The sequence below is a fragment of the Vipera berus genome (assembly GCF_964194415.1).
Source record: "Vipera berus genome assembly, chromosome: 5".
Taxonomy (NCBI): Eukaryota; Metazoa; Chordata; class Lepidosauria; order Squamata; family Viperidae; genus Vipera; species Vipera berus.
The window spans coordinates 94,365,445-94,390,229 of NC_138207.1; the positions used below are offsets into that span (position 1 = coordinate 94,365,445).

The 24,785-nt window shown below is 44.3% G+C and overlaps 1 protein-coding gene and 1 long non-coding RNA gene across 19 annotated transcripts in view; one reads left to right on the top strand and one right to left on the bottom strand.

The window, feature by feature from the left end:
- Window positions 1-15,014, bottom strand: part of CAMK2G (calcium/calmodulin dependent protein kinase II gamma) — a 189,731-nt gene extending 174,717 nt beyond the window's left edge. For all 18 annotated transcript variants that reach the window (XR_014026562.1, XM_081328699.1, XM_081328693.1 and 15 more), the window contains exons 1-2: window positions 14,300-15,014; window positions 12,049-12,143 (exon numbers count right to left, since the gene is read on the bottom strand). Coding sequence is in view for 17 of the 18 variants with exons in the window: in XM_081328699.1 (XP_081184825.1) it covers window positions 12,049-12,143; window positions 14,300-14,364 (160 nt within the window). In the remaining variant the exon portion in view is untranslated. The remainder of the gene's footprint in view (window positions 1-12,048; window positions 12,144-14,299) is intronic.
- On the top strand, window positions 14,977-21,635 carry LOC308668649. Its single transcript, XR_014026563.1, has 2 exons — window positions 14,977-15,078; window positions 20,226-21,635. It is a non-coding gene; the product is annotated as an uncharacterized lncRNA (long non-coding RNA).
- The last annotated feature ends 3,150 nt before the right edge of the window (window positions 21,636-24,785 follow it).

Here is a 24,785-nt window from a genome sequence, read left to right on the forward strand (position 1 = left end):
ACCTCCACCTTGCTGGCGTCTGAGTCGGACTGGAGCTCTCTGCCCTTTACCAATCCAGCCACGGGCCCATCCATCTGGCCCATCAAGACTCACTCTCATTTCATCAGTCCATAAAACCTTAGAAAAATCAGTCTTGAGATATTTCTTGGCCCAGTCTTGACGTTTCAGCTTGTGTGTCTTGTTCAGTGGTGGTCGTCTTTCAGCCTTTCTTACCTTGGCCATGTCTCTGAGTATTGCACACCTTGTGCTTTTGGGCACTCCAGTGATGTTGCAGCTCTGAAATATGGCCAAACTGGTGGCAAGTGGCATCTTGGCAGCTGCACGCTTGACTTTTCTCAGTTCATGGGCAGTTATTTTGCGCCTTGGTTTCTCCACACGCTTCTTGCGACCCTGTTGACTATTTTGAATGAAACGCTTGATTGTTCGATGATCACGCTTCAGAAGCTTTGCAATTTTAAGAGTGCTGCATCCCTCTGCAAGATATCTCACTATTTTTGACTTTTCTGAGCCTGTCAAGTCCTTCTTTTGACCCATTTTGCCAAAGGAAAGGAAGTTGCCTAATAATTATGCACACCTGATACAGGGTGTTGATGTCATTAGACCACACCCCTTCTCATTACAGAGATGCACATCACCTAATATGCTTAATTGGTAGTAGGCTTTCGAGCCTATACAGCTTGGAGTAAGACAACATGCATAAAGAGGATGATGTGGTCAAAATACTCATTTGCCTAATAATTCTGCACTCCCTGTACTGATGTCGGAATAATAGACATCTCTTAGTAGGATAATCTATTTGTTCCAGAAGTCTGGTAGTACCTTTTCTGAATAACGTGTTATTAAAAGACATAAGTTTTTGTGAGCTGCAGCTCAGTTCGCTGGATGCACAGAGCGAACGGCAGCTTCATCAGATAAAGTGATAAAGCTCATGAAAACTTCAGTCCTTGAATAAAATGTGTTAGCGGGAAAAATTGCTACCCAATTGGACAGGGCATAACTTAAGAACAGTGTTGAATTTAAATTAAATTTAAATTTGTGACTAGCAGGGGCACTGTTACCCATATGAAAGGCATCAGGTCAGTCCTCATCCACCAAAAAGCCCACCAGAAATGTGGAAGTTAACTTGCAGAACTTCTGGTCATGCCAGCCCACCATACAGATCCCATGGCCTTAAATCCACACTGTGTATCAGATTTGTGCTAAGTAAGACTGTTTAATCCAAGCACACATCAAAGAGACTGATTTTCTGGCTTCAATATCAGCCATTTTTGCAAAGTACATCAGTTCACTGGTAGGCATCCATCCAAGATTTCAGATTCCTTATATAATGCAGCAATTACGGCATTAGAGTTTACACAACAAAGGAAAGAGACTCTTCTGTGCTAGAGTGAATCCTCATGTATTTAGCCATAAAGTTAACTCAATCCAAGACATTTCCTGAAAACACGGTCTACAGCCACATTAGTATGAATAAGAACACCAATGATATGGTTTTTCTGAAATGAGATAACAAATTTGCTGCTACACTTAACAATGGGAAATCACCACAATGTTCAACATTCTTTATTTTTTCCATTTCTCGGGAATATTGTGTATTTTTGTGTTTAAATTTATCTCCATTTACATAATATATGTATTTGAAATTAATTTCTAAAAACAATGGCATTTTAAAACCATTTAATATAGTAGAGGTTGTACGCATCCATTATGTTACTAATATTATGAGGCAATTCATCTCCAGAAATGAAAGCTATTTTCCCTATAGAAAAAGATACTAGCTGCATAATTCTAATGCATATTTGAACTGCATCAGTGAATTTATAAATGAGACAAGGTTTGAACTACAAGTGTCTATACTCAAATTATGGCCTTTGTCACTGTGCATTTTTCTTTCACTTTATCAAACACTGGCAGCCATCTTCTAATTGGCAAGACAAGTCCCTATTATATCAATGTTTTGTGCTTCCTACAATCAGTCTGCATCTCATGCCTTTTTCTCCATGTTTCCAGGACAAATTCTCATTTTCTGGAAAAGTTTAACTAGGTATTAAAGCTACCTAGCTTCTAATGGTTGCTACTCCAGAAATGCACCACATATTCCTCCAGGAAAGAGTGCTAATGTTGCAGATATATCTAGATCAGATTTCTTCACAAAGGAAGACATTTGAACCCCATTTCAGTTATCAGATAAATGAATTGGGGGTTGTTTTTTTAAAAAAATTGCATTTTGGGGATTTACTAGAGTTTTGCTTCTTGACTGGGAGTTCTGGAAATCTGGGAAACTAACAGATTCTTCAGCATAAAAAGTTTAAAACATGATATTCCCAAACTGAAATTTGAGAGCCACTTTGGTGTAGTGGTTAGAGCACAGGAAATTGGGAGACTATGAGCTCTAGCCCCACTTTAAGCAGAAAACCAACTGGGTGATCTTGAGCCAGTCCCTTTTTCTCAGCCCTAGGAAGGAGGCAATGGCAAACCACTTCTGAAGAAACTTGCCAAGAAAACTGCAGGGACTTGTCCAGGAAGCCTCTAAAAATTGGACACGAGTGAAAGGGAAAAAGAAAGCCCTGTCTAACAAAGCATATTACCAAATATTACTACTTGAATATTGTTGCTCAGCTAGTTCTATATTTGTTTTGTTCTTCAATAAAGTTTTTAACAGACTAGTTAGTACTTGTCAATCCTGCCCTTTTAAACTCTAACATTATAACATTATCTCGACCCGTACCAATTGGGTTTCAGACCTGGGCATAGCACAGAGACGGCATTGGTCGCGCTGGTGAATGATCTCTGGTGGGCTCGGGACAGGGGTTGTTCCTCTGTCCTAGTCCTATTAGACCTTTCAGCGGCTTTTGATACCATCGACCATGGTATCCTACTGCGGCGTCTCAGGGGGCTGGGAGTGGGAGGCACCGTTTTACAGTGGTTCTCCTCCTACCTCCTGGGCCGCTCGCAGTCGGTGTTGACGGGAGGACAGAGGTCCACCCCGAGATCTCTCGTTTGTGGAGTCCCTCAGGGGTCGGTCCTCTCTCCCCTCCTGTTCAACATCTACATGAAGCCGCTGGGTGAGCTCATTCGTGGTTTCGGGGTGGGGTATCACCAGTACGCTGATGATACCCAACTTTTTCTTTCCACCCCGACCCAACCCAGTGATGCCCTCACTGTGATGTCCCGTTGCCTGGAGGCGGTCCGGGTTTGGATGGGGAGAAACAGGCTTCGTCTCAATCCTGACAAGACTGAGTGGCTGTTCATACCGGCATCTCGGGCTGACCAGCCTTCTCCATCATTAACAATAGGGGATGAGGTATTACCCCCCGTTGATAGGGCTCGCAACTTGGGAGTCCTCCTGGATTCACGGCTCAGTTTGGAAGATCATACAGGAGCCGTGACCAGGGGGGCTTTTGCCCAGATTCGCCTGGTGCGCCAGTTGCGTCCCTATCTGGACCGAGATGCTCTACGTACAGTCACTCATGCGCTCGTGACCTCCCGGTTAGACTACTGCAATGCCCTCTACATGGGGCTGCCCTTGAGGACCACCCAAAGGCTTCAACTGGTGCAGAATTCAGCCGTGCGAGTTTTGATGGGAGCTTCCCGATACTCCCGTGTAACACCTCTTCTCCGTGAGCTGCATTGGCTTCTGGTTGCCCTCTGGGTGAGATTCAAGGTGTTGGTAATGGCCTATAAAGCCCTAAATGGCTTGGGTCCGGACTATCTAAGGGAACACCTGCTGCCGGCAGCATCTTTCCATCGTCCTGTGCGCCCCCACAGGGAGGGCCTTCTCAGGGTACCGCCGATTAATGAATGCCGGCGGGTTATTCCCAGGGGAAGGGCGTTCTCTGTGGGTGCGCCTGCCCTATGGAACCAACTACCCACAGAACTTAGGACTGCCCCCGACCTTCGCTCATTTCGCCGGGACCTGAAAACCTGGCTCTTCGATCTGTTTGGTCCAGACTGTGGGGTTGTTAATTTAACTGGGTTTTAGATTTACTCTTGGGGCTTGAATTTAATTTAATTGTTTTAATTGTTTTTAATTTTTTGTATTCATGGTTTTAACTGCCCTGTAAACCGCCCTGAGTCCTACGGGAATAGGGCGGTATACAAATTCAATAAAATAAATAAATAAATAAATAAAATATCTGTGTCAATTTCAAACACTTGAAGATAATCACAAATTATTTTCAGCCCAAAGACTTGTGATGGTTAGCACTACAGCTAATTTGTATATTAAATAAAACAATCCACTCAGAGATTCAAAGACCATCTGCTAACTTTCCAAGTTAAATTTGATTCCTTCTACTCAGTTACCCATTCCCCTCAAGCTCTTTTCCCCATCTGCACTCAGATACTATTTGGTCTTACTGTATTTAATCATTTTGCTCACTTTCATAAACTTGGGATTTTTAGCCAATTTCAAATCGACATCTTAACTCTAATTTTCATCCCTGGCTACATTGTCTTGTAACTGTGCCTGGAATCTAAAGCTTCATAGCGCATGTACTCTTAGGGCAGGGGTAGGCAACCTCGGCTCTTTTATGACTCATGGACTTCAACTGCCAGAATTCCTGAGTCAGCAGACTCAGGAATTCTGGGAGTTGAAGTCCATGAATCATAAAAGAGCCGAGGTTGCCTACCCCTGTCTTAGGGAGAATGGGAGGAAGCAATTTGATTAGATAGCACCATACCTCACCTAAAAATAGTTTTCAAAGCAAGACTGGTTAACCCACATTACACTCACCACATTCCAAGATTGGCTGAAATTGGGCAACGTGATGCCAATATTGATACTGGTGTTTTGATGTGGCTTTTCAGGGTGAAGACCTGATACAAGCATTTTGCTTCCCAACTCTCATCCATATCCTCTTCTAAAACTAAGCTTTAAAAACTACCAGAGTACTCCTAACATGTCATCTGTGGAGATTTTCAATCATCAACGTCATGGTTCTTCCAAAGGTGCTTTTCTAAAAGGCAACTAGACTTTCTTTTTTTCTTTGAAAATGTTTTGCTTCTCTTCTGAAGCTTCTTGGATGAGAAGCAAAACATTTTCAAAGAAAAAACCCCAAGAAAGCACAGTTCCCTTTGGCACTTTTGGGTCCAAAAGCATCTTTGGGTCCTACCATGTGCCTTCTAGTGTTGCCACACTGACAACAGATGAGCTCCAGCATCTCCTTCAGAAGGATGATTGGTAGTTCCAACCCCACAAATGCTCCCCAGTCCTGTAAACTGAAAGAACAGCAACACCTGCCATTTTATCAAGCCAAATTAGAGCCTAATGAGGAAGTAAGGATCTGTTGCTAAAAGATCCAACTGCATCAGCTCCATTCCTGGACCTACAGTAAAGGTAAAGTTTCCCCCCCCACATGCGTGATAGTCGTTTCCGACTCTAGGGGCTGATGCTCATCTCCGTTTCAAAGCCGAAGAGCCAGCGCTTGTCCGAGGACATCTCCGTGGTCATGTGGCCGGCATGACTAGACGCCAAAGGCACACGGAATGCTGTTACCTTCCCACTGTAGTGGTCCCTATTTTTCTACTTGCATTTTTTACGTGCTTTCGAAGTGCTAGGTTGGCAGAAGCTGGGACGAGTAACAGGCGCTCACTCTGTTACGCGGCACTCGGGATTCGACCCGCCAAACTGCTGACCTTCTGATCGACAGGCTCAGCGTCCTAACCCACTGAGCCACCGCATCCCTCTGGACCTACAGTAGCTCTTGCTTAAGCCCAAGAATGAGGGAGGGGAAAGAGGTCATTATCCCACCTTTCTCCATATACTTTTTCCTTTCTGGATTATCTATTTTGTTTGTAAGGCTACAACACGCAACACATTTTTCATTGATTATATGTAAGAGACTTGGGGAGCTTTTGTTTGAAGGGCAGGAATAAAATGCTATAAATAAGATTTATTTGGTTGGGTGATATGGGGTCATTCACATCATTCCACAATTTTCTCCAGGGGCTCCCTTATTCAATGCAACTGGCAGCAGAGAAAGTGAAAAGGGGAGAAAAGACTTTTTTGACTGTTTAGTGAGACATAAACATTACAGCAAGTCACAACCTTAATGCAAATTAGTTCCTCAATGGCCCATATTTAATTACATGAAGAACAGGGTGCTTAATTGCAACATGACCAAGCAAGGAAGTTATGCTTCTGGGCTTAAGGCTGGCAATCACTATTAAAAGTGGTTCTCTTCCAGGCAAAAAGAAAGAAGAAAAATGGAACAGCCTGAACATCCAGTAAAATAATGAAAGTAATCATTGGCTAAGATAGCAATAGCACTTAGACTTATATACCGCTTCACGGTGCTTTATAGCCTCTCTAAGCAGTTTACAGAGTCAATAATCTGGGTCCTCATTTTACTGACCTCAGAAGGATGGAAGTGTCAGTCAACCTTGAGCCAGTGAGAATCGAACTGCCAAACTGCAGAGAGCCAGCAGTCAGCAGAAGCAGTGGCCGGTGCCATTACCTCAATTGGAATAGCATCTTGTGGCTTCCAATGGCATCTCTGCTGGACTAGGGATGCTCAACCGCTCAGCCAGGACAGGCAGTCCTTGACCTACAACCACATTTGAGCCCAAAATTTATGTTGCTAATTGACACAGTTGTTAAGTGAGTTTTGCTCCATTGTACAACCATTCTTGCCACAGCTGTTGAGTGAATCACTGCAGTTGTTAAATGAATCTAACTTCCCCATTGACTTTGCTTGTCAAAAGGTTGCAAAAGTCATAAGTATGAGTCAGTTGCCAAGTGTCCGAATTTTGATCACCTGACCATGGGGATGCTGCAACAGTTGTAAGTGTGAAAAAACAATCATAAATCACTTTTTTCACTTCCGTTGTAACTTCAGTCACTAAACCAACAGTTGTAAGTCGAGGACTACCTGTACTTAGCCAGAGTCTTGACTCACATTGCTACTCCAGAGCCCTGCAAAAACCCACAGCAACATCTGATCTTACATACTGTGCCAGATTTCACTTTTTTCTTAACCAGCAGAGGTTCTTTACCTACAGGGATTCAAAGGGTTCCTCTCAGTCTACTGTTCTGGTCTACTCTTTTCCTATTTGCTCTCTTCCAGGCACTTTGACCTGCTGCTGGACACCAGAGATCATCAGTGTTAAAAACAAAAATGGAGGAGGCAAATATATTTTTTTGCCTATTTTGCTGGCCTAAATATGGGAAAGGGAGCAGAGGTTTGGCTGGAGAGATGAGAGCAGGCCACACTTATTCCCCACTCCCAAAATGGGCAGAAACTGCATCACTGTTCAGAAATTTCAGCAGCTTGGTTTCAGCCAAATTTGGGAATGGGGATGGATGGAAGGGCGTCTTCCCTCCCGAAGGCCTCCTAGCATTATTTTGGAGGGGAAAAAATATAATACCCATGAAGTTCATTTATTTCTCACCAATTTTAGCAGAATATTATCTTGGCATGACAGATGGGATGTCAGGGGTGGCCTGTGGCCCACAGATTGCCTCTGTTCCTTACTAGGCAAACAAGCTTGATAAAAAAAGAATCAGCATATTTTATTTTATCTATTCTGAAAATATTCTATTAATAACTTTTTTTTATAGAAAACTGACTCTCAGAGAGAGCAACGGAAACTCACATGACTTCAGCACAGATATCATGAAGTGAAAAGCTACAACAGCAAGCATTTCTGAAACAGTTTAATAGCCTTCCCTTTTCTCCTAAAGTGATGCCAGAAACAAATTCAACACCTCTTTTCCAGTTATGGAATCAATTCTGGACTAAAGTCACAGCCATAACAACTACTATTCTAAATCCACGTCAAGGTTTAACAGTGTGAGATGTTTTGCAATGCAAGGTGTTATCTCCATCCAAGTCAAGAATCTATCTCTTGTGTTATGGTCTATAGAAAGAGAGATTCAAGAGAAGAGGAAGGAAGGAAAGAAGAATGCAGAGCAAGCACTGTGCAGAAGACAAGCTTTCCACTAATCCACTGCCTTCCTTACTAGAACAGCAGCAGATTGCAGTTCTTCAATCTTGCTTCTACTAACCTCAAGGTAGCCAGATCACAGAACAAAGGAAGATTATAATTGCCACAATTCACTTCTGTTTTCAGTGTCTCTGTCAGCATCAAGAATCTTGGCTCCCACACAAGTATGTACTAAGAAATGTAAGCTGCCCCATTCTAAACCAGTTTTATTTCACAGATAAGAGGGCCAACACATGTTAAAGGAAAGCACTAAGCATATACTAAAACACGTGACTCAAGAGACTACTGAAATAGTAAAAAAAACCCTGGTATTTAAAGGAAGCCGTAATGATCAAGGCCAACTCACACTTGCTAGAGGAAACACTGCACCACAGCTTTTCTTACAAGCAGCCTGAATTTGTAAAGAAAGAGATGGGGTGGTGAGATCTCACTGCCACTTTGCAGCTGGTGTTACTGTGGCTCCAATACTTTCTAAGCCGAATGTTCAGTCATAGTCTTGACTCACATTGCTGCTCTGAAGCACCAGAGAAACTAAACACCTCTTAGGTCACCCAGAGCTATATCTGATCCTAACAGACTCTGCCAGATTGCTTTTTCCAGCAGAGGTTCTTTATATACAGAGACCTAAAGGGGTTTCTCTTGGTATTTCCTGATTTTATATATTTTCCTACTTTGCCCTTCTATTCAATATGTAATACTGAGAACTCCACCCTTCATGGTTCTCAAAAAGGCTGAAATGAATTAGTCTCCCACCTTTAGCACAAGCATGATCATTTATCACTGATGTTGTTTAGACCATCAAGCCTGAAATCAGCGAGAATAACTAACTGCCTATTGCTTTCTTGGCTCGTGATAATGGCTTATATTTTATTGCAGCTCAATAGTCATCTGGGTCCTTAAATTCTTATTCCATGATTTAAATATCATGACACTTGACAGATTTTTTTTCCTTGTAATTTTCACACCCTTATCAAAATCTGCACACACTGCGTATGCGTACTGTGGTTTATTTTGCCATCTCCACATAGTGGTGATTCACAAGGAACAGATTTGTATGGCAATCTTGTTGCACACAACATATGGTCAAAGCAAAGCCCAACTTCAGACACATTTTCCCCACACATCAGAGCAACCAATAATTTGAGTCCAACAGGAGGAAGATGAAAGCAGAACTAGCAGCAATAGGAATTCATGCTGAATATAGTTTTCCTCACAGATGTGCAGTAGTAAGACCTGCCCCATGGTGTTCCTGGAAGAGACATAGTGTTTTTCTCCTTCCATCTCTTACGGTATACTTGTAATCAGGAACCATCTTAGATGTTATTGTCATTTTAGACTAATCACTCTTTTATATTTTCTGCCTTACAATTGCTCCTAAGCTCTGGATAGCTTTGAGATATCATGTATTACAACTTATTGCAAAAGCAATAAGACAGTATCTCCTATCATCACTAAAAAACAATTCTCCATGATTCTTGGCACCACTAATATTTGTATTGACTTTGCCAGAACATAGGTAAAGGTAAAGGTTCCCCCACACATGCGTGCTAGTCGTTTCCAACTCTAGGGGCCGGTGCTCATCTCCATTTCAAAGCCGAAGAGCCAGCGCTTGTCCGAGGACGTCTCCGTGGTCATGTGGCCGGCATGACTAGACGCCAAAGGCGCACGGAACGCTGTTACCTTCCCACCGTAGTGGTCCCTATTTTTCTACTTGCATTTTTACGTGCTTTCGAACTGCTAGGTTGGCAGAAGCTGGGACGAGTAACAGGCGCTCACTCTGTTAGCTGCCAGAACATAGCTGCCCCCCATTCAATACTGAATGCTACTACCAATCTGTAGAAGCTCAGAACATGTTATCTGTCTGTTCCATCTTACAATAAGTCAATAATAACTCTCCGTTCTTCACAGACATGGACCCATTAGTTCAATGGTTTTACTTTTGCTATTAATTTCATAAATAAATAAATTTACACCTCATTTCTCTTACGACCTAACCTATGACCAAATATATCAATTTTTTTTCCTTTGGAATTATACACCTAAAGCTGCATGAATTTTTCAGGAATCTGAATAAAACTATGTACTCTTTTTAATGAAGTTTGGTGCACCCATTATCGTTTTTACCACTTGATAAACCTCTTTGAGTCAGGTATGTCAGAGAAACCTAAACTTCAGCATAGGATTACCTGCCCTAATTATGGCTTTATAGTTCTTCCAAAATGCATTGAAAAAACAAAGACCAGACCAGTGCAACAGTTACAAGTGATACTGGGAAATTCAAATTTCCACTGAGACATTATGATAATTGTTAGGACAACTGATGTCTTTCTTATTTAATAGAATTGCCATGAAAAGAAAACAGGGACCGCAGGGACAAAGACACAATTGTGGTAAATGAAAATAATCGCAATCTATATTTTGTAGTAGGAAAGGGAGAGTTCTGAAAGAGAACAAGCTTTGAGTTTTCTCTACCAATTCTGCAGCTGTTTAGGTCTTTGATTTTCTGCCATCTACAATGGTTGAAAATTCATTCGTAGATCCTTACTCTCCCTATGTTGAGAAGCAGACACCCCTTCCTCAAACTCATGATCAATGTATGTTATGAACAAGGAATTTCCTGGTTGGGAGCAATTAAGTCAGAGCAAAGGAAGGCGACTGTTACTGCTGAAGTTGCTAAAAAGGAGGGAGGGAGGAAATCAAGAAGACACTGAACTGAAGATGCAATTATAGAAGTCATGGAGGAATTACAAGAAGAAACAATAACATTAATATTGCAAAAAAGACAACTCTTTAGTTCAAGTAACTGCATGCCATCAGCTAGATGCACTGAAACCAGAAAACAGGTAAGATAATTGGGAAATGAGTAAAGAAATAACACACTGATTAGGATTAAATCAACAACCTGGCTTTACTGAAAATATCATTATACATACTGGTTAATTATGCAGAATAGATAAACATTTGCTAACAGAACCACTGAGTAAGTAAATGCTTGTACTTAAATTGGATTATTACACATTTTATGCTACTCAAAACAGTATAAAAGCATGGTGGCATGCTGTTATGGGCTTCTTCTTCAAGTATAAACAGAGGTCTTGGATGAGTGGACAAACATCATGGAATACATCATTTTAAGCATCATATGAGTACCATTTCACACATGTATTTAAGTAATGTGGAGTTGATGTTGTATGTTAGTAATCTATAGCTAAGTGCATGCAAAGCATAACATCCCTTAAAAGAAAACGTTACTTTATTATTGATTCTTTTTGTTCTTCATAAATTCCAGATTTCTCACATGCCAAATCCCCAGGCCAGAAAAATGCATCATTATACTAAATAATAGTAACAAAATCAAGCCCCAAATCACAACACTAAAAACAAAAACATTATTACTTGTAATACCAAGCTTAAGGACCAGGGTCCTAGGACCTAGACCAGGGGTAGGCAACCTTGGCTCTTTTATGACTCGTGGACTTCAACTCCCAGAATTCCTGAGCCAGCCATGCTGAAGGGAAAGGGAGTTTCCAAGCTGAGCCATGCTGGCTCAGGAATTCTGGGAGTTGAAGTCCACGAGTCATAAAAGAGCCAAGGTTGCCTACCCCTGAGTCCTAGATAATTCCTCTAACAATCCCTTCTCTTTCTGATTCCAACATTCTTCTAGACTTCAAAATATGAAATAAAACATACACCTGGAGAGGCTTGCTATAATCTTTTGGGCCAATTTCACTGCAGCTCTAAGCAAACTTATTTAGAACTAACCCCCTGTGAGTTTAAAAAGGAATTGGTCCAAATAGAGTCATAAGGCATTTTATACTTCTGAAAGTATAACCCCAACCCCCTAATAGGTTGAGTGACTTATTAGATAGGTATTAAGCATCAGTACATGATGTTCCACACTTTAGTATCTAGTAAGAAATGAATCCATTCTAACTATGAGCTTGAAGGCAGCATACTCCAAAATCAAAGCTAAAAGAAACACGGATTCCAAGAAGATCAGTGAGGACATTTGCCGCACTGTATCAATCTAGAGTCTTGCAATCAATTCTCCAACATTATCCTGTATAGGAATTTGATTAAAACCAGTGCTTGGATATTTACCTCTTGCTGACAGCTTCTTGGTATTGATGATCTTTGCAGCAAATTCTTGAGATGAGGGTTTTTTCACACATCTCCGTACCACTGAGAAAGCACCCCTAGAAGAAATACAGAAAGGCTGATCCCGTGAAACTGAATCAAGAACGAAGGATTAAATCTGTCAAGGTGTTTAAAAGAACCCATTTGCTCAACTGGTTATAGAACTAAAAACAGAAAAATTATTAGTATAGGACAGGGGTAGGCAACCTCGGCTCTTTTATGACTCATGGACTTCAACTCCCAGAATTCCTGAGCCAGCTGGCTCAGGAATTCTGGGAATTGAAGTCCATGAGTCATAAAAGAGCCGAGGTTGCCTACCCCTGGTATAGGAGAAGGAACTTCCAAGAAATCAGATGGTCTGGAAAACAGCCAGCATGGGTTAAAAAAAAAAGGGGGGGGGAGTTTTGAGATTTGTTTACTTAATTTACTCTTTGATTCCAGCCTGGTCTCCCACTATCACTTTGGACAGAGAAACTGGGATTGCAGCTGAAATGTGTGGCTCAATGTATTATACAAACTAAAATAATGCGGTTATTTCTATGGTTCAGTGTGTTCTGTGACTATTGCTAATTTAATTAACCATGAACACAGCCCCACAAGAGCTCACTGTATCCATTACTCCTTTTCTTCAACGGAGGCCCCCCCAAAACACGCCCTCCCCCCCCCCAACACGTTGGGATAACTCAGCACCAAACCTTCCAAAGCAGCAGAGTAAATGGACGGGGAAAATCTCAGACGGGAACATCTCAAACGGCCACTCCTATTCCAGTTTTCTAGCACCCCTCCCTGTCTGCAGAACTGAAATACTGTTACTCTAATGGGAAGAGCCTTGATATGTACCTCATAGTGGCCTTTTATAACACGGGCAATCCAAATTTAGCAAGGGAAGCCCCAGTCCTAAGACAGACAAGCACAAGCCACCACAAAGCAGCCTACTCAAAAGCAATATCAGTTTGGAAGCCTCCGGTTCTCTGAGAGGAGAAACCGGATCCCCATCTTGTCTGGTGCCCAGAAAGCAAGGACAGCATCCTGAAATAGGGGCCACCCAAGAAAGCGAGGAAAAGTACCCCACCCTCAACCGCCACTTTCCCCTTGGGGGAGTCATTTTGCAATTGGGTGTGTGGATGGCAGAAGACATCATCTGCCTCCAATTCTGAGCAGGGGTGGGGGGATGGGAAGTGGAGAGAAGCTCAGACACTATATGGCAAAGTTAGAATGGGTTGGAGTTATTATTGCAGACAGGAAGTTTTAAAATCAACAATGGACTTGCCCATTGCAAGGCAAAGGATTCCAAGCTACTTCATCTCTGCTCTAGACTTGGCTGTTTGCTTGGGAGCCACGGGTAGTGAGATACATCTATCTAAGGGACTCCTTCTAGATTGGGACCCAGCTGCTCCTACCTTGCCAATTTCAGCCCTGATAAAGAGACATTTTTTCCTAGCGGTATCCACCCGCTTCCATTCCTGCCCAGAAATTAAAAAGAACCACCCCAGGGTCCAAGACCAAGCGGGAGGGATGCGTAGAGACTGGTGCAAAAAGAAGATTGCACCCGGGATATTCCCAACTCCCTCTCTCCCCAGACACTACGCCTTCACCTATATTGGGCACCTATGAGAAAAATACAAGCGGAAAGGCAGAAGCGGCGCAGGTTGAGGATGGGGGCGAGGGGAGCCATACAGAGAGCTGATCTCGACGTGTGAGAAATGTAGCAACGGCCCTTGCTGTAATGCAGAAGGGAGCGCGGGGGGGTGGGGAATGGAGGGGTGGAAATCTCGAAGTTAGAGCCGAAGCAAGACAGGCGAGGCCGGCTTTCCCAGCGGGAGCGCCGAGATCGGCTCCCCAGAGCGGGCGCCGGTGCCGCAGCTCCCCGTCCCGGGTTCCGCGGGGGCCCCTCCGGCTGCCCCGGCGCTGCGCAGCCCCTTCCGCCCCCGTCGGCCGCAGAAGTTGCAGCTCGCTTGAGCAACTACGGAGGGGCGGGCGGCGCCGCTCCTGCGCAAGCCGAGCGGGCAGCGGCGGCCGAGGAGGCTGCCCGGGGAGGCTCGGGGAAAGACCGCAGTGTCCGGGGGCTGAGCGGCAGGCGCTGTCAAGCCTGGGAAGCAAGCGATCGGGGAGGCCGAGGCGACGGCTCCAGGGCCCCCGGAAGGCGCGGCGTGGCGGTGCCCAGGTTCTGCGCCGCGCAGGCGGGAAGGATGGGGCGGCCGGGCTGGGGACGTACTTGCCGAGCTCCTCGTAGAGCTGGTATTCGTCGGTGAAGCGGGTGCACGTCGCCGGGGTGGCCATGTTCGGACTGCGGGAAGCGGAAAGGCTCGGCCGGCACGTCGGCTGGCTCAGCAGCAGCGCCGCCGCCGCCGCAGGAGGCACATCGGACTGGGCGAGGCTCCGGCGGCGCTGGCGAAGGCAGACCAGCGCGCTCCTCCTTCCCGCCTCCGGCCGCTGCGGCTCCGGCTCTTCCTCCTCCTCCTCCTCCTCCTCCTCTTCTGCTGCTGTTGCTGCCGCCGCCGGCGCGCCTCCCCGCCCGCTCCACTGCGCACAGTCCCGACCCCGACACAAAAAGGAGGAGGCGTCTGAAGCCAGCCGGGGCCGGCCGCCAGCACCGCGAGATCTCCGAGGCCAAGCATCCAAAGAACCGCCGCCGCCGCCGCCTCCCCGAGGGCCCGCTGAAGCGCCGCGTTTCGCGGGCGGAGCGGCTGAGGCTGCGCCTGCGTGACGGGCCGGGAGAGGCGGCCGCCGCGCTCTTTCCTGCCTGGGGAGGCGCCTCCCTGTCGGTCCGGGAGCGGCGTTTCCCTGCCCGGATCCGGCGCTGCTTGCAGCCCAGCCCCGAGGAGCAGAGAAGGGGCAAGCGGGGCTTAGCCCGGCCTGGCTCACCCTTTTGGCTGTCGGGGTCACAAACCGCGGGGAGGGACCGGGAGTCTTTCCAGCAGGTGCAGCTAATGCCTACAAACCCCCAAATTCCAGAGTAAAGTTGGGGCAACCTTTGAGCGCCCCTGGCAAGAGGTAGGTAACCCTTTCTCTCTCCTGTCTATCTTTTTTCTCTTTTTCATCTTTCTCTCTCCTGTCTGTCTTTCTGTCGGTCCATCCACCCACCCACCCACCCATCATATCATCTATCTATTTTCTTTCTCTCATCTTTCTCTCTTCTGTCTGTAATCTCTCTCTCTCTCTCTCTCTCTCTCTCTCTCTCTCTCTCTCTCTCTCTCTCTCTCTCTCTCTCTCTCTCTCTTCCTAAAAAAAAAGTGGGACTAAAAAAGTTCAATCAATTGAAATTTCTCATGGGAAAAAAACTTGCAAAGTTTGAATTGGGTTGAACTTCTTTGGTTTATGGGACTGCCCACAAACCTCTGCTTCTTTGGACTGCACGTGGCGGCAGCGGAGGAAGAGACGGGAGGACTGGAAAGGTGAGTGGGCCCATTTTCTACCTGCTGTGCAGGTGGGGACGGCCAGTCTTCGGGTGCCCCAGGCCTGCCTCTTCCCTGCCTGGCGAGTCTCCCCTCGTCCTGCTCTGTTGCCGCCTCTGCTAGCCTGCGGGGGGTCACCTGGGGGCCTCTTCTAAGAGATTTCCCCGTGGAGCCTGCCCGGCCCGCTCTTTCTCTTTCTCCCCGCCAGCTCTGCGGGGCCCAAAAAACCCTCTAGCTATCTCACTACCTTTTCTGCACTTGGGTCTTCCAAGAGTCCTGGTTCACATGGATCCTTCGTAGAATTTATATATGGAGGAAAGGAAACGTGGGAGCTTTGGGTGAGATAAGTGTTAGCTCTGGAGCTGGAAAGAGCACGTGGGACTGCAGATGTAGGTGCAGCCTGCAACGGGTCAGGCCAGGGTAGGGTGTGGGACTCAGCCCGAAGATTCCCACCCAGCTGGCACCCCGGGAGCAGCCTCGAGGGAGGCCGACAATCGCTTACTTGCAGGCTTGACTTGCCGAAGGATTTCCTGACGAAGGAGATGTGAGCTGTGAAGAAAAATTCCTTGCACTCCGATTCTTCCCAGCTGCTGTAGCCACTAGTCCAAGTCATTGGTGCCCCCCCAGTTGCCGTTTCTGCAGGGACCCGGAGGCGTCCCCACCGCAGCATGGGGATCCGCCTGCCCGGGGCTCGGCGGCAGCAGAGGCAGCGGTTCCTCTCGCTGTGCCCTGCAGTCACCTTGCCCTCCAGTCTACATGCGAGCGGGCTCGCCCTGTTGGAGGGTGGCACCGTTTACCCCTTCCCAAGTGGCCAAGGGGAAGCGGTCTCAGAGCTGCTCTCAGCCACCTGTGTGCGCAGCTGGCACAACCTCTTGGTCGCTTCCTCTTTCCCTCTTCAGCTGGATTGATGGGCGGTCTTGTCTGCCCCAGCAGATGATGACCTAAGCGGGATTTCTTTTGTTGTTGTTGTTGTTAGTTGCGAAGTTGTGTCCGACCCATCGCGACCCTATGGACAATGTTCCTCCAGGCCTTCCTGTCCTCTACCATCTTCTGGAGTCCATTTAAGCTCACACCTACTGCTTCAGTGACTCCATCCAGCCACCTCATTCTCTGTCGTCCCCTTCTTCTCTTGCCCTCAGTCTTTCCCAGCATGAGGCTCTTCTCCAGTGAGTCCTTCCTTCTCATGAGGTGGCCAAAGTATTTGAGTTTTAGCTTCAGGATCTGGCCTTCTAAAGACCAGTCAGGGTTGATCTCCTCTAGGACTGACCGATTTGATCGCCTTGCAGTCCAAGGGACTCGCAGGAGTCTTCTCCAGCACCATAGTTCAAAGGCTTCAATTCTTTGGCGCTCAGCCTTTCTTATGGTCCAGCTTTCACTGCCATACATTGCAACTGGGAAGACCATAGCCTTGACTAAACGCACTTTTGTTGACAGGGTGATGTCTCTGGTTTTTAGTGTGCTGTCTAGATTTGCCATGGCTTTCCTCCCGAGGAGCAAGCGTCTTTTAATTTCTTGACTACAGTCCCCATCTGCAGTGATCTTGGAGCCCAGGAAAATAAAATCTGTCACTACCTCCATTTCTTCCCCATCTACTGTATTTGCCAGGAATTGAGAGGGCCGGATGCCATGATCTTGGTTTTCTTAATGTTTAGTTTCAACCCAAGTTTTGCACTCTCCTTCTTCACCCGCAACAAGAGGCTCTTTAGTTCTTCTTCACTTTCTGCCATTAGAGTGGTATCATCTGCATATCTTAGGTTGTTGATGTTTCTTCCGGCAATCTTAATTCCAACTTTTGATTCATCTAGCCCTGCCTTTCTCATGATGTGCTCTGCATATAAGTTAAATAGGCAAGGCGACAGTATACAGCCTTGCCGGACTCCTTTCCCAATTTTGAACCAATCAGTGGTTCCGTGTCCAGTTCTCACTGTTGCTTCTTGGCCCGCATATAGGTTTCTCAAGAGACAAATAAGATGGTCTGGTATGCCCATCTCTTTAAGGACTTGCCACAGTTTGTTATGATCCACACAATCAAACGCTTTAGCATAGTCAATGAAGCAGAAGTAGATGTTTTTCTGGAACTCTCTAGCTTTCTCCATGATCCAGCGTATGTTAGCAATTTGATCTCTAGTTCCTCTGCCTCTTCGAAATCCTGCCTGTACTTTTGGTAGTTCTCGATCCACATACTGCTGGAGTCTAGCTTGTAGAATTTTAAGCATAACTTTACTAGCATGAGAAATGAGTGCAATGGTGCGATAGTTTGAACATTCTTTGGCACTGCCTTTCTTTGGAATTGGAATGTAAACTGATCTTTTCCAATCCTGTGGCCACTGTTGAGTTTTCCAAATTTGCTGGCAAATTGAGTGTAGCACTTTTACTGCATCGTCTTTTAAGATTTTGAATAGCTCAGCTGGAATACTGTCACCTCCACTAGCTTTGTTGTTGCTCAGCTTTTCTAAGGCCCACTTCACTTCACATTCTAGGATGTCTGGCTCGAGATCAGTGACCACCTCCTTGTGATTATCAGGGACGTTAAGCTCATTCTTGTATAGTTCTTCTGTGTAATTTTGCCACCTCTTCTTAATCTCTTCTGCCTCTGTTAGGTCCCTGCCATTTTGGTCCTTTATCATGCCCATTTTTGCATGAAACGTTCCTTTCATCTCTCCAATTTTCTTGAAAAGATCTCTGGTCCTCCCTATTCTATTGTTTTCTTCTATGCATTGTTCATTTAAGAAGGCATTCTTATCTCTTCTAGCTATTCTTTGGAATTCTGCATTTAATTGGGCATATCTTTCTTTTTCTCCCTTGCCTTTCGCTTCCTTCCTTTCCTCAGCTATTTGCAAAGCTTCCTCAGACAGCCATTTTGCTTTCTTGCATTTCTTTTTCTTTGGGATGGTTTTAGTTGCTACCTGTTGTACAATGTTGCGAACCTCTGTCCATAGTTCTTCAGGCACTCTGTCTATCAGATCTAATTCCTTAAATCTATTTGTCACCTCTACTGTATATTGAACAGGGATATGATTTAATTCATACCTGACTGGCCTAGCGCTTTTCCCTACTTTCTTTAATTTAAGCCTAAACTTTGCAACAAGAAGCTCATGGTCTGAGCCACAGTCAGCTCCTGGTCTTGTTTTTACTGACTGTATAGAGCTTCTCCATCTTTGGCTGCAGAGCATATAGTCAATCTGATTTCTGTGTTGACCGTCTGGTGATGTCCATGTGTAAAGCCGTCTCTTGGGTTGTTGGAAAAGAGTGTTTGCTATGACCATCGTATTCTCTTGACAAAATTCTATCAGCCTGTGCCCTGCTTCATTTTGTACTCCAAGGCCAAACTTGCCTGTTATTCCAGTTATCTTTTGGCTTCCTACTTAGGCATTCCAATCCCCCATGATGATAAGGACATCATTTTTGGGCGTTAGTTCTATAAGGTGCTGTAGGGCTTCATAGAACCGGTCAATTTCATCCTCTTCAGCACTGGTGGTTGGGGCATAGACTTGGACTACTGTGATATTGAATGGTTTGCCTTGGATTCGAACTGAGATCATTCTGTCATTTTGAGGATTGTATCCCAGTATTGCTTTTCCTACTTTTTTATTGACTATGAAGGCTACTCCATTTCTTCTGAGGGATTCTTGCCCGCAGTAGTATACCTAATGGTCATCTGAATTAAATTCACCCATTCCTGTTCATTTTAGTTCGCTGATATCTAAGATGTCGATGTTTAGTCTTGTCATCTCTTGTTTGACCACGTCCAGCTTTCCTTGATACATGGATCTTACATTCTAGGTTCCTATGGAGAAAAAATCTTTACAGCATCGGACCAGACATATCCACAGCTGAGCGTCCTTTTGGCTTTGGCCCAGTCGCTTCATTCTTTCTGGCGCTACTAGTACTAGCCCTCTGCTCTTCCCCAGTAGCATATTGGACGCCTTCCGACCTGAGGGGCTCATCTTCCAGCGTCATATCGTTTTGCCTTTTGGTACTGTCCATAGGGTTTTCATGGCAAAGATACTGGAGTGGTTTGCCATTTCCTTCTCCAGTGGATCACGTTTTGTCAGAACTCTCTGCTATGACCTTTCCGTCTTGGGTGGCCCTGCACGGCATAGCTCATAGCTTCATTGAATTACGCAAGCCCCTTCGCCACGACAAGGCAGTAATCCATGAAGGGGGGATTTCGTTTACATGCTAGTATTTAATGCTTTTTAAAAAGCATTTTAGCTTAAGAACCTGGGTAAGGAGCCACGGGTGGGGGCAGCCAGTCTCGGGGTGCCCCGGGCCCACCTCTTCCCTGCCCAGCGGGTCTCCCCTCACCCTGCTCCACCGCCACCTCTGCTAGCCCGGGGGGGTTGCCGGGGGTGTTGGAAACTTCCCCTCTCGGCCCCCGCCTTTCAGCTGTTCCTTTCCACTCCCGTCGCGGCGATTTCTGAGAGTGGGGAGCAGCTGCCTGCTGGGCAAGCCCCAAAAGCTTTCTTCCTCTCTCCGATCTTGCCTTTCTTGCTCGCTCTCTGATGTAGGTGTCTGCTGGGTTTCCTCAACCTCCCCTCCCCCGTTTTATTTTAATCCCACCACCGCCTCCCTCTTTCGCAAAGTTGACATTCTGGGGACTCGGACCTCGCTTCGCTCCCAGAGTCCCTTGGTGAAGCTTGAAGGAGAGGCCGCCTGCTCCCACCTCCCGCGGAGCAGAACTGCTGCTTCCTCGCCCTTCCGTCCTTTCTCCCACTTTCCGCTTCTCATCCTCTCTTTTCCGAGCACCCCTTCCAGAAACCAGTCGGTTGAGATTGCAAAATCCTCTCCATCTTCCCTCTTTCCCGCCGCCGGTTCTGGGTCTGTGGATCCGGGTTTTCCTCCATCCGTCAGCCAAGAGGAGGAATGGAGCATCCCTCCCAGAGCAAGCCAGAAGCCTCAACTCCGGCCTCCCGCAGCAGGCTGAGATAGGTGAGCCCAAGCGGCTGTCTGCTGCTGCCTCAGAAGATTTGCCGCACCAGCTCCTTCTCCCCATCGGCCTCCTCCTCCGCTCCCCCGGAACCTTCGCACCAAAAGGCGGAAAGAAGAAAGTCCCAGAGAGGGAGAGCGCGGGGCGGCAGGAGAGCAGTCTTTTCCGAGGGGAGGAGAAGCCAGGACGGCAGAGCCGTCCATACCAGAGCTGGATGGGGGCAGGGCCGGTGCATGTCTTGCCTTAGGCGCATGTGTGCACGCATTTTGCGGCTCCCAGTTTTTTCTTTTGTGAGGGAAACGGGTCCAAGTGGCTCTTTCAGTGTTTCAAGTTGCCGACCCCTGGTCTAGCCTGTTGTGCAATCCCAGGCCACATTCTGGACGTAAAATGATTTAGTAACAGGAGAGACTTGCAAAATTGCTCAGTTATTTATTCTTGCCTTTAGCAGCAATAACTAAATTCTTTAATGTCTTTGCTAGCAGCCTGCAGGCTGTGAACTTCCTTTTCCCCTTGGGGAAAGAATTTAAAAATGTTAGATTTATTTTTCCTGCTAATTACAGTATAAATTGTGGGGGGTTTTTAAGGAGCTGTGAGAAAAAGATGTGTGTGAAAATTAAACAATGTATCGACTGATTTGTGAGACAGGAAAGGAAAGAAACTTGTGCACTTCCAGGAGCTGACAGGTGTGCCACTAATATTCTAACATGACACCTGCATGCTCTCAGGGCCCAAAGATTATCTTCATTTTAAATAAACCTGTGATGTAGATTAATTAAGTTCTTCTGGGTTCTGATTTTAAGGTATATCTTGCACTGTGGAGCCTCTGATCTGATCTTCTTAAATATATAATAATAAAATGAGAACTAAAGGTTCAAAGGGAAGGCAGATTAGACAGAACAAAACCTTTTGGGGTCTTCAATTCCCTTTCTGTTAAAAATTCCTTAATAAGGTTTGCTCTTCCTTCCTAACATCCATAAAGGTGGTTTTTCCAAAAAAAAATCTGAAAAGCTGTAATTAGTGATTTAACTTATGTTTTCTTTTTTGCTATGTTTTAATTTATATCATGTATGTTTAATCTTTGTTGACTATAATTGGTTTTGTTATATTGCGGTTGTAATATATTGTAAATTATGCCAAGTTACAGAGTTATCTTAGCCAGCCTGCATATCTGCCAGAAGGGAAGGCTGTAAGTATTTTAAATTTAAAAAAAAATAAAACATTTCCTAGACTTTTTGGCTTGGAGTGATTGAGTCATCCTGTAAAATGCAATTCTCATACCTTTTAAGCTCCTTGACTTGTTTGTATTAGACATTAAAGAAGATATATATAAACAGACATAAAAACAAGACAGGAAAAAAGGATAAAAAGGCAACATACAGATGAAAAAGGGATTTTAAAATATCATGCAAGTACATCATTAATTACTGACTATCTTGTTCTAAAAGGCTAAAATTATTATTACGCTTTAAGAATGAATAATAAGAACCATGTCAGCATAGTCTTTAACATGTCATTGAACTCAATCTTTTCACATCTTCATGATGTAGCTAGAAAGCATGATTATGGTTAAAGAGTATGTGTTGGGCACAGTTGTAATTTCTCAATCTATGGCAAGTTAATCTTTTCAGGAAGAAAGCTCTGAGGATTAGAGAACTGCTCTTCACCAGCAAAAATGTCAACAAGCAGGATTTATGAATAGAAAATGCATAGCAGTGGACAAAAGAAACCCCTACATCTTTAGATATTTGTGTTAAGGGGCAAAGACGATTATCCAAAATGCAGTGTTATCTGCCAGTAACATACTGGACTCTTTCTCATATGCCCTGGTTTCAAATACATACCTATTACAATTCTGCCCAGGGTAGCAAGCAATATATAAATGAAGATTAAGCTGAATCCAAGTAGCTTTGCTGATCTTCACAGAAGGAACCAGTTAACAGTTGATACTGCAGAAATTTATCTGTTTTTGTAAGTAACACAAACCAGAAAAATAAAAGAATAGAAAGAAAATAATAGTGAAGGAAAAAGAAAAAAAAAACAATGTAGCAAACAAAAAGTAAAGAAATACACAGATAATCCTTTGGATGGAACTATCTGGTGGCTATTTATGACTTGGATTTGAAGTTCCGACAGTTGTGCACCTCCCTGCAGCTATGTGACCGCATTTCAGATGCTTGGCAACTAGGCTGCATTTGCAACTATTTGCAGTATCCTCCTATCACTGCATTTTACAATGGTTTTGCTGAAAACTGGTAGCTACTTCTGATGTTTGGCCCAACCACCCCCCATAGCAAGCCATTGGTTTGTTTAACTACTGCATTCGCTTCACCACCACCTCAAAAAAGATCATGAAATCAGGTCAGTCATGTGATCAACCCCTTTATGACCATCATGACTTACGAGCGTAATGGGCAGGCTCCATTATTGTAACTCAAGGACTATATATATATAAAGAAGTGACTTCCCCCCCATCACAATAAGTAAAAGCAAGTTTAACTTATCACCACTTCTTAGAATATAACTATCTCTATGTTTCATATCTCATCTCTGATTTATGAACAGATCCTTAAAAACGTGCGGTTCAGTCCTGATCAGGAAAGGTTCTTTAAGGGTTATCATAAATAACAAGTCTTACTTTAACGCTGATCAAATAAACCTACTTTATATACCTTCCTTTTACTTTTAACAATCTTAATCTTGAATCCCTTCAAATAATTTCCTGCAATTTTTTTTCTTTGTCCCTTTGCACAAAACAGGTTTTCAGTACAAGAAAGTTATCCAAATTGCTGTTTTGGTTTACCGTTTGTATTCAACTTTTAATTATTAACACATCAGCCAATTTTATTTGTATATCCAGTGTAATGTCTTTTTCCATATCACTCTTATAGCTTGCCATTTTTAAATCCACTTTCAGATCAGATGCTACAGGGATTCCAAAAAGCATCAGAGTGACCAGCACTAAACACTTAATAGGCCAGCAGCTGTTTCTAGATTAGAAGGGAGCCATGCTTTTCCCACTGCGTTTCCTGGCTTCTTATATAGTGCAAAATGCATTGTGTCAAAATTCCACAAAGTATTTCCTCCAACCAACAGCATCCCAGGGATATTTTTAGCACCAGGATATTTCATGGTAAATTTTTAGATTTACCTTGAAATGTTTTCTGCATTAATTATATGATAAGAATTTTAGAAGCCCAAATTCATTTTGATACATGTTATGCCATGCCTCTGTATGCAAAAGTTCAGGCACCCCTGGTCAAAGTGGATGTTCCCACAAATCCTTAGAACAGAACTTTTCATGACTTCTGCATGAAGCAGAGTTAAACTCTGCATATTTCTACAAATTTGAATGAATCATTACTATTTAGTGTAGTTGTTTTACAGATTCAAAATAAGAAAACAGTGGACATAGCAGTTACAGAAGCTTGGGCACCCTTTCAATTAGTGTGTAACATCATCTTAGGGAATAAAAGCAACTTCCAAACTTTATTGTAGCCAACTAAAAGTCCTTCACTGTCTTGCTGAATTACCCAATCTCTTTTCAGCTTTAATGCATCTGAAATGTATCTCCAAATCAACTATAAAGTACTTACTAGAAAGAAGGATAATGATATTAAGAGGGCCTCCTTAGTTCCCAGAATTGAATATTGCAAATATATAGATCTGGAATATGCCATGATTGCAAAAAAGCTTAACACTTCTGAACTGGAAGAGTTCTGCCAGCATGTGTGGGGGAAAATCCAAAAGCAGGAAGAGAAAATCTCTTAATCTCTATAAGGAAGATATAATTTCTCCCAATGGAGGCGTTGTAAATTATACACTAGAAAGGTGGTCAAATTTATCTGCTCTGTCATTCTGAATCCAAACAACTGCACTATTTATGTGAACCATGCATTCAAATTTTAGACAGTTGTACTTAATTTTGTATCATGTAGAGGTTTATTGTTGCTCACTTAGTGATTCAATGAAATTAGATTTTGACCAAGGTTCCTAAATTTTTACGTACCACTATATATTATAGAAGTTACTGTTCCTCCCTACATTCCTGTGTTGGTCAGACAGAATATTTCATCTGGTTCTCATAACTCCACTTTAAAAAAGGTGTTAATACAGTGGAAAATTTCCAGAGAAGAGCAACCAAAATGGGACACCTAGTAAGAAAACACATGCGAAACAGGTGAAAATATTGGACATAATATCCTGGGTAAGAGAAAATTGTGGAGAGGTCTGATAATTGTCTTGCAACATCAGAAGAATTATAATACACAATGCAGAATTGTTCCAGGTTGGACATTAGGACACATTTCCCAGCCAGTAGCAACTATTCAGTGATGGAACATATTATCTCAGAAGGTGCTGAATCCTCTTTTATTAAA